This window comes from Oreochromis aureus, linkage group 9 (genome assembly GCF_013358895.1).
Source record: "Oreochromis aureus strain Israel breed Guangdong linkage group 9, ZZ_aureus, whole genome shotgun sequence".
Taxonomy (NCBI): Eukaryota; Metazoa; Chordata; class Actinopteri; order Cichliformes; family Cichlidae; genus Oreochromis; species Oreochromis aureus.
Window position 1 is genome coordinate 11686259 of NC_052950.1, and position 10404 is coordinate 11696662.

Sequence of the window (10404 nt, forward strand, 5' to 3'; positions counted from 1 at the left end):
CAACTCTTTAGCGAACTTAATAACTTTAGCTAAAGTGAATAGTTAGTCTAATTCATTAGTGCAGCATTACTGGATCACCTCTGTTTGAAGTGATATAATATGATATACAACTATCACTGAAACAGCAAACTTTGTAAATAAACAAACAACACTTCTCATTCTCTAAACGTTTGGCCACAGCTGTAAATTACACTATCAGTGCTTGTTCACTCTTGACAATAATTACATTTCTAAATTCTCTTTGTGCATTTACAGGTAAACAATATCTAATATTTTATCTAAATGACTGCTTTGTCTTTGAAAAGGTGAAGAGCCTGAGGCCGGTGACAGTCCAGTTCTACTCTAAGTACATCCTTACGGTGGCTCACAGGACAAGGCCACATTCCTGTCCTGCCAGAAGAGAAGAGAAACTTCAGAGTCTCCATGAAGTTCAACCACACCTGTCATATGGAATATGACAGGGGTCTCAAACTCCAGTCCTCGAGGGCCGGTGTCATGCAACTTTTCCATGCCCTCGAGGACTGGAGTTTGAGACCCCTGCTGTATGGTGTTCATGCAGTTTTCTACCCCACAGTTACAGCATGTCTGACTGCCTGTTCAGCATATGCAAAAATATATGATGAGTTGAAGCATGTGATGACAAAGGCCTTCCATTATGGTGTTTGTCATCACATGTCACAGACATCTGGATGATCATTTGGAATAAACAAAAAAACAAAAACTTGTTACTTCATCTTTTATCTTTATTATTATTATTGTTCTTATTTTACATTTTTCATTGTTAGGCATTGGGTTTATTTGTAGTAGTCCTTTCCAGCTTCTCTCCCTCTTCCATATTACTGTGTCAGCTTGTCAGCATCTATTTGGGTTTGGGAGTGGAACAGGAAGTAAGGAACAGAAAGTGCCATTTAAACCAGGAGAGGTTCTTATATTTCAGAAGAAGGATTAATTCAAAAGAAATGACCTCAATGCCATATTTTATTTAGGAACCCTAGAGAGCACTTTGCAAAATAACACATTCTTATAATTTCACCCTCAGATGAGCCAAGCTACGACTGTCAGGGAAGGTGATGTAGGTACAGAGCATGTGAGAGTGGTTAAGTTAATGTCTCTTGTCTAGATGAAGGCACAGGAGGGATCAATGGCACGGCGTGAGATTCAGTATCTTCAGTCTTCAGTGGACACTCCATTTCTGGCACAAAACACCTGTAAAAGATGGTCGATTTAGGAGGAGACCCGACAACTTCAGCCTGTCAAACATAGCAATGGAGCAGTATGTTTAAAAAAAAAAAAAAAATCTAATTAAGCATGCACTCAGTACCCTAAGAATTATCATGGTAGTTAAACACAGTGATAGTTGTATATCATATTATATTACTTCAAACAGAGGTGATCCAGTAATGCTGCACTAATGAATTAGACTAACTATTCACTTTAGCTAAAGTTATTAAGTTCGCTAAAGAGTTGGGATGCTGTGTAAGACATAAATAAAGCTAAAATACAAAGGTTTGGACAGCGTTTTGCATGTTTCCCTACTGTAGGGTCTCTGCAAGCATACAGGGCTCTGACAGGGTACAAGATGACAACTTTGGAATTCTACTAGAAACAGTCGATCATATTTGTTTGTCAAAGCTGAATCCAGGGCAAACTACGCTAAATTAGCGTTTTTAGCTAGCAGCTACAATAAGCATAAAGGTTACTGTACGGCTATCATTTGTTAACATGACACTTGTTCTTATACATGTAATACATTTATTACCAACCTGAGAGTTTATCCGCTGGTCATTCGACATGACGAATGACTTCTGAAGTCTTAATTCAGCTCAAGACGCTGTAGATTCCGTCAGTAACGCTATCAGTCTGTAGTTCTATTAATCTGCGCTTGAACCGAACCGGATGTAAGTCCCAAAAACTGAATTTTGGAACTGAAATTGAATTGTAGAACTGAAACTGAATGGTGAGAAGTGAATCTGAAATTATTCGAGAGCTGAATTTTTAAAGGATAAAATGCAGTTTCAAAGCAAATCAATTCATTTTCAAACCATAAATTCAATTTCAAATTAGACTAATTCAAATTCAGTTTTCAAAAGCTTTCATTCAAGTTACAATTCAGATTCAATCTGAGTAATTCAAATTCAAATTTAACTTATTCAAATTCAGTTTCTGATGGCACAGATTTCTGCCCATAAAAATTTCATTCTTCTAAAATTTTTCCTGTTTCCTATTTTATTTTCACTACAGGAGTATTGTGCCTTCTCCACAAACATTACTTCTGTATCATTAACTGTAAAATGAAAATGAACACAGATACAAATCACCTTGATGTGTCACACAAAGAGGTGCAGAAACGTCCCACATACCATGGTGACCTATGTAATTGCACACACATACAAAGAGAGGGATGGATGAAATGCAGTACTTAACTCGATAAATCCAATAATAATATTTAAGGAGGTAACCTGAATGCTACAGTTCAAATTAAGTTATCTTATTTTTGAAAGTAGGATAGCATAGAATAGCATAGAGGATCATTCACTTTGGCAAACATGCCACACAGGTCAGTCGTGTGGAGCAGCATAACATGTGATGGAAAGGTCCTGTTCGCTCTCATCGCTCTTCAACTGCTGTACAAGTATTTTTTGCAACATCTACTACACAGAAGAGCTCGCTGCTGCTTCTGCTGGTTGTTTAATGACTTTTCACCAAAACCCTTCAGGCAGGGAGCAACTCTCATGAAACCATACTGCCTAAAGATGTGAAGAAAAAAGGAAAGGAATGCTCATTTTTTAAACGAGCATTTTTGGGGGTCCCATTTAAGCCTTAATATGATCTCTGAGTGATTTAGTCAGCCTTTCATAAACATACACAAATGCTCTCATCAAGTTCAGAGGACTCATATTCAGGAAAAAAATACTGAATTAGGAGTCTCACTGCATTACATCACGGTATTTGTTGAAATGTTACATGGTGACTGATATTATGTGGTCCTTTACTTTCTTAAAGACATTTGCTGCAAAAACAAATACAAAAATATACAAACATCTGTTTAGTAATTCATCAGGATGCACAAGTACAGTTTTTGAGAAGGAAAATTTCCTCTGCAGTCCCAGAGTGCAGCTTAATGTCTGTTTTCCCAACACTCAAACCTATATCATCTGGCCCTGATAGAAAATAAATCTACCAAAATCAGTCAACAGCATGTAGAAAGCTCTGTGTCTTCATGCTTCCTCTTTACACACTGAATGAAGAACTGAAGCAAAACCTGTAGGAGCTTGTAGAGCAGATGGCACTGAAATCCAAAAAGTGACATCAAAGATGGATATGAAGAGCTTTTTAACTCTTCAAAACAAACAACATATTGTCACATTGACTTAACTCAACATTAAAAAACAAAAGAAGAAATTAAACAACAGATAAGACAATAATAAAAAATGAATGCTTTTCTTGAGTTTTTTCCCCTTTCTAGTAACCCAACGCTTAAAGGATTTTTAAAAATGTCTCACTTATCCAGTTTTAATGGATAAAAAGACATTTTTAAGAAAATATTAAAGATAACATTACTGAGCACTTCCCGCTTTCAGCAGTCAGATCCACAGTCCGTACATGCCACGTAAATTACATTATATTTATGTTATAGTAACAAAGACAACACTGGACCATATGAAAAAATATGCTAAATAAATAAATAAGCTGAATTCACCACCAATTGAACATAATGGATGGTCATTTTTTAATTGATTAAACCAAACCATTGCAATATACAAAAACCCCACAAAAAACAAAACCCTTTTTGGAATGGATGAATGGACTGGTGGTGAACAGATAAAAATGTCTAACCTTTGACTATTTTTCACATAGATTCACATTGAGTTTGTCTGCTTCTGGTTTCTTGTTCTCTCGACAGTTCAGAATCCCAGACTCTGTAAGTTCTTAGTTTTCCAAAAATAAACTGTTAAATTGTTTCTGGTGTCTGAGTCGTGCATTTGGGTTCATATTTACTGGGATTATGACAGAGTGATCTGCCCAAACATTAGCACACACAGCTGTTACACATCAGTGTTGTTAAGTAAGCACTAGCAGAGTCACAGGTAATTGAGCACTGATGTCCAGACCAGCTGAACAGTGCTACACAAACACTGAAATGCACACTCCTGCACTGAAACTGACCAGAGCATTGCAAACCAGTTCGTTGTAGAGTTTAAAAAGGTTTTTGACTTTGCTCTCTAAGATGTTGAGGCTGCTAAATGCCTCTTTAATTCACAGCAGCTTAGTGGAATTTTAATTTGAATGCCAAGTTCTGGTAGTGGGGAACAAAAGGTTTTGCACTGAACATTTTTGCACTCCTTAAATGAACAGCTGAAATATTACTTGGCTTCTCTTCATGCTGTAACTATCCTGGCAGTGAACACTGATAACTATACATGGAAAGGCCAGAGAAAGACACTCCTGTTGCGTACATTTCCATTTCCTCTTTGCCTTCTGTTTCCAACTCTCCAGGAGAACATTCAGATTAGCCGATGCAGATCGGGAGTGTTAAACTTACTCTGGAGCAGCCAAAAGAGAAAACCCACCAACATGAATGGGAATATTGCCTTATGGTTCCAGTGCTGCATTTTAGACATCTGGGAACTCAGATGTTGGAACTCGGAGTGATGTGTATGTGAAGTGATACAGCATAACACTTCTAAAAAACACCTTAACGGATAGAGCCTGATCAATGCTCTGTGTTTGGCTTATTTAGTGAGACAAAATACAATGGTCGTACAGATTCAAAGTTTACAGTTTTAATTCTGTTTAGATTCAGTGCCACTATCTCGACCTGCTAGTTCAGGGAGCGTTCCACAAATATTTTTGAAGCAGAACTTATCTTTACCATGCAGCTGAAAAAATTAAACAACAGCTGAGACAGTGTAACAGCATGCAAATACTTTATGAACATAATAACTTAAAATATACTTTAAAAAAAAGCTACAGTATGTTGAGGTTTTAAGTTTTATCTTTGCAGAACTGCATCTGTTGTTGTGTAAAACTAGTTCCTTGTTGGAGTGCTGCAATTTCTCACTTACTCAGTCACATTTGTCATGAAGACAATATAAATCATCTGAAAACAGCCGTGTGAAGTTAGGAGAAACAGAAAATAGGACATGAAAAAGCTGCTGGATGGGTTTTTAGTTGTTTTACTTCACTGAACTGTAGGCAGTGAAAATGACACATTTACAGGCACCATGTGTGTATTTCTATATTAATGTAAAATTATTTCACAACAGTTCTCATTTTTTCTTCACCTCAGCGTAGAGTTCCTCTTGGCCGTGAGCTCTTTGTTTTAAGCTCTTTTCTCGCTTTTTGATCTGTGCGTACACCGTCTCCTGCTGCTGTCTACTGTCCCACACTGAGTCAGACGATGCTTCATATGGCAGTGTAGAGAATCTGATCTCTCCATAATGGATGTTTTCTTCCTCTTCTTCCTTTTTACTTGCTGGTTCTTCAACGTTCTGCTCTTCATTTATTTGAATCTATAGAATTAAAAAACAGGAAGCTCAGTGAATTAAGTCCATTCTTTTTCATGTTTTATTAAAAAAGTTAGACTGCTCTGATGAAGTTACTGCTGTCAATAATCACCAAAACAGTCAGGTAACCCTGGAGCTAGAGTTTTGGGGGTTTTTTTGGTAATTTTCTTACCAGAATCTGTTGTTGAGTTTGTTGCTTTGACTTTAATAACCTGGAAGACACAAGAGGCAGTAAAATTAACTCTGTGTATGTTAAATATATGTGAATAAAGTTAAGCTTGAAACAGATATTTTTATTGCGTAGCTAAAATATCTGTGAGAGTAGCTAATTGTGTTTTTCTGCTTTGATGTGTGATACTTACCAAACAAAGATGATCAAACAGAGTAGAATTATAAGTAAGAGTACAATGATCCCAATGATTACTCCAAGAAGTAGCCACAGTGTGTCTCCTAAAGAAATACAAAGGTTACTACCTGAAGTTATTTTTAAAGTTTGGAGTTTGAATGGATAAAAAGAAACAGGAGCATGTAACATGTCAGTGGCTTTTACCTCCAACAGTCACATGAATCTCTGCTGATGTCTGATTACCCAGATCATTAGTGGCCACACAGTAATAAACTCCTCCATCTGTTACATTGAAGCTGTAAATCTCTCCTTCAGATACTTTCACAGCTCCATCTCTGCTCTTCTTGAACCAGGTGAAGTTGCTGACAGGTTTGGCTCTGCTGGAGCAGGTCAGCTTCACCCAGCTGCCTGCTGACACCAAACCTGATGGACTGATGGATGCTGAGGTGTCTTTAGGAGCATCTGGAGAAAAAGATTGACAGAAATCACCACTATTCATTCTAAACAGCGAACGTCCCAATAAATCAAATGATATGTTGACAGGATCGAACAACAAACTCTGATTGTCTTACATGAAACACTGAGAGTCTCTTCTGTCTCTGCTGTCTTGGTGTCCTTTCCTTGGTTCACAGGATATATGGCAGAGCAGCTGATCTTCTTTCCATCATGTGTGTCTGACAGAGTGATGGTCTGCTGGATTTTAGTTGTAAAGTTTCCATCTGTGTTTTCCTCTATTTTGTTGTGAGAGTCTTGTGTGAGATTCCAGGTGAGTTGAGGAGGGGAGTGTGGACAGGGAGTGAGAGCTGAGCAGGTTATAGTGACAGACTCCTTCTCCTTCAGATCACCTGGGATTGTAATATTGGGCCTCCAAGGAGAATCTGTGGACACAGACATGTTAACACTACAGAGCAGACTGCAGTTTATACCAGTGTTTAAAATCTCTAAACCACTCATCTTATCTTACATTTACATATAACTTTATTAATTTAATAAAGTCATGATTTATTGAGTATTTATTTATTTATAAGTAATTTTTTTTAGCTTAATAATAAAATATTGGACCAATATTAAACTGTATTCTGGGACAATCATTATGACTGAAGTGCAATATTTCTTCAACAAATGCTGATGAAACTTAATTGAACGCAAGTCAAATAAACCCAATAAATTAAAAATATAATTCTATTAAAAAACTCAAAAATTTCTTTACCTCTGACTGTTATTTGAAGAGGATCACAAGAAGCTGTCGCCTTGAATGGTTCTCTCTCTACTCTGAAGAAGTATGTGTCTGTGTAGTTTGTGGTTAAATTAGAAAACAGAGTGGTGCAGTCTCTCTGACTCAGGTTCCCAGTAATACTCATTGGATAGATGCTAACTGCTCCATTACTGTTGAAGATCACATTGTTTGGATAAATGCTAAATCTATCATCATTTTTAATCCACACTCCAAAGATTTTTCTTGTGCTGATAAATTTCTGTTCTTCTTTGGGTCTGAAGCTACATGGGATTTTCAAACAAGATCCACTCAGTGCTTCCAACTTCTTTGGTGCAGTTATGAAGAGGTCTGCATCATCAGGACAATCAGCTAAAGCACCTGTAAATACAGTGTCACGACTAACCTATTAATTAATTAATTTTATTACAAACATTAACTTTTCTTATTTTAATTTGTCCTCCATAGGACTTAAGATATAAACTTTGATTGTCTTTAATTCTGTTGTAACCAAAAGTATTTATTTCAATTACCTGTCAGACTATGAACAGTATGAAAAACAAAGCTTCTCCATCAGCCTTTTAATTTTGTTCCTTAAAGCTGTTAATGATTTAAATGAATCCAATAATGCCTTTATAGTGAACAAACAGCTCACCTGAAAGAAACAGGACCATCAGTAACATGCCGACGGTCACCATGTTCACACACAGCTCAGGAGAAGTTTTTAAAGTGAACATAATTTCTTAACCAGAATTACAGGGAAACATGTCGCCTAACTGTTGTTAGAATAAGGAAGCACAGAAAGAGGACATACTGTTTAAGAAAGTGCAATGTCAGTTTGCTTGATCATATTTGCTATAGGTGTTGAGAAATATTCTGCGGAAGTACAATCAGTTTGCTAATATCCTGTGATAGAGGAAGTCAGGCGTTACATTTTTAAAGTTTAAAATTACCTGTTAAAATTACCCACACATGCAAATACTTTTCACTAACTTGAGTTATTCCAAGCTTGCAGACTTTTACAAAATATATAACTCAGAGTATCATACAGCAGGAAATTAGCTGCACAGGTCTTGTGGAGCTATGAAAACACAAATAATTGAGGAAATTTATGATTTCCTTAAACCTGAAAGTTTTAATCACAACTATAGGTGAGTTTAAACCATTTTGGTGGTGCTAAAGCAAATTTAATCTGAGGACCCTTAAAAATAATTATATTTATAGTAGTAATCATAGAGCATCTTAGTAATATTTACTAATATTGTCATCAAGTGTTATATTTCCCTAACTTGTCTACAGTTACTTGTACAGGATAGAATGCCCAGTGTTGTTGATATCATGATGTTACAGTGCTCTCACACAGGGGGGTCATCAATCGTTTAATACAGGGGTGTCCAACTCCAGGCCTCAAGGGCCGGTGTCCTGCAGGTTTTAGATGTGTCCTTGATCCAACACAGCTGATTTAAATGGCCAAATTACCTCCTCAACATGTCTTGAAGTTCTCCAGAGGCCTGCTAATGAATTAATCATTTGATTCAGGTGTGTTGACCCAGGTTGATATCTAAACTCAGCAGGACACCGGCACTGGAGGCCTGGAGTTGGATGCCCCTGACCTAAGAAGCAGAGGTGTGGACTCGAGTCACATGACTTGGACTCGAGTCATTAATTTTATGACTTTAGACTTGACTTGAAAAAAGGTTGTAAGACTTGTGACTTGACTTGGACTTTTACACCAGTGACTTGGGACTTGAACCTGTTTACTTGAAAAGACTTGATATTTTACCCAAATCTAAAATTTAACATACATATTATATAAAAAGTGCGGACCATTAATTCACTTTATTCATTCATTCATTCTTACCACACTCCGTATGTATGTGAGCGTGGGCTGTAGCACAGCCAATCAAATTAACCAGATTTGAAAAAAACAAGAACAAAAACGCTCGAGCCAAAAATGCTTCCAAGAGTAATTTCTTTCGGGTACATAAACTACGAAGTAGTCAACAAAAAACGAAATGCAATATGCAAAACATGCAAGAAGAGAATCACAGACGGAGATGGAACAACTTCCAACTTTGTCCGACATTTGAAGTTGCATAAAGAACGGTAGGTGGTGCTTTTTTTTTTTTTTTTGCTCGATGAAGTAGCTGACTTAGCTAACTTCATCTTATTAGCAAATGTTCTTCGGCTACGTTGATGATACTGTTTGGCTTTAACAGGTATGATATGTTTGTCATGCTATTTTAAATCCGGTCCTGCAAGCGCATCCAAGAATAACATGCAACTTGTTAGCTCAGAATTGTCGGTGAATGGTGAGCAGGGTCCGTTTCAGAAAGTGGGCTCTGTAGCTGTACTCAGTCTCTCTCCGTCTCCTCCCCATCATTAACCCCGTAGATTTAACCCAGTTTAGACTGACAAATATTTATTTTACCATCACATCACAATTCAAAATCACTGTGTTTAATTTGCAATTAGTGTATGGTCGTGTTTAACTTTTGCATGTCTGAGCCAGGGAAAATTTTTTTTTTTTGGTTAGAAAATCTGGCCCACCTTAGTGTGTAATTGAGTAGTCCTGCTATACATGGCCTTTTTCTTCTGTCATTTATGTCAATACATCAAATAAAATACTTTGATCTTATATTATTAGCTGTTGTTTATTTGCAAAGGTTATTCTCAACAGGGATGCTAGACAAAACGGGCGTTTTCTACAGACAGCCTAGCATACGCTCTCCACTTGCGAGTGTGAAAAGAAAAGAAAAACACCCTTCCCTATTGGTGTTAGAGTTTACCATGTCAGCCAATCAAAAAAATGATAAGGCAACATGTGACATTGGTTGTTTAGGGAGAAGGGGAAGTTTTTAGGAGTGACACCCGCGACGGAAAGCGGGCTAGCGAAAGAAAGGGCGTTTATCAATATGCGTACTTGTGCGTACTTGCGTTCTCGTGTACTCGTGATACGTCATCAGTCGGAGACCAAGTACTGTTCCAATTGAAATACGCATCACGCCGAGAACGCAAAAAGTCCCGGATGTGTTCTCGATCCGCCCATTTTATCGAGCATGCATCGATGTAGACTTGGGACAGCTATATATCCCAGAATGCATTTCGTCCAAAACTCAACAGCGGACTCCCGGCACATCGCCCCCCCCCCCGCTCGCGGACTTGTCACTACTCAGGTTAAAGAAACCCCAGCAGCTGTCTATAGTATTGAGTGTCCACTACAATAGAAATAAAAGCGTTCTAACATCTCACCTGCTTGTTTTTATTAAGGTATGTACACGTATGTACATGTACACTACTTTTATTAATAAAGGTTTCACTACTGAGGTTAAAAATGA

At 37.4% G+C, this 10404-nt stretch overlaps 1 protein-coding gene across 1 annotated transcript; it reads right to left on the bottom strand.

Moving 5' to 3' along the window:
- Positions 1–5161: 5161 nt before the first annotated feature.
- LOC116329907 (sialic acid-binding Ig-like lectin 13) lies at positions 5162–7851 on the bottom strand. Its single transcript, XM_031752040.2, has 7 exons — positions 7722–7851; positions 7064–7447; positions 6426–6731; positions 6058–6315; positions 5870–5957; positions 5680–5719; positions 5162–5513 (listed from the first exon to the last, which is right to left on the bottom strand). Exons 1-7 carry the CDS (start codon positions 7801–7803, stop codon positions 5271–5273), a joined length of 1401 nt encoding a protein of 466 aa, XP_031607900.2. The 5' UTR covers positions 7804–7851; the 3' UTR covers positions 5162–5270.
- Between the last annotated feature and the right edge of the window lie 2553 nt (positions 7852–10404).

Excerpts from the sequence above, each read along its gene's own strand:
- LOC116329907 (XM_031752040.2), bottom strand. The coding sequence starts at position 7,803 with ATGTTCACTTTAAAAACTTCTCCTGAGCTGTGTGTGAACATGGTGACC. Across the intron at positions 7,448-7,721 it reads GATGGTCCTGTTTCTTTCAG|GTGCTTTAGCTGATTGTCCT; the intron begins GTGAGCTGTTTG and ends CTGTATTTACAG. Across the intron at positions 5,720-5,869 it reads TGTTTGATCATCTTTGTTTG|GTTATTAAAGTCAAAGCAAC; the intron begins GTAAGTATCACA and ends TGTGTCTTCCAG.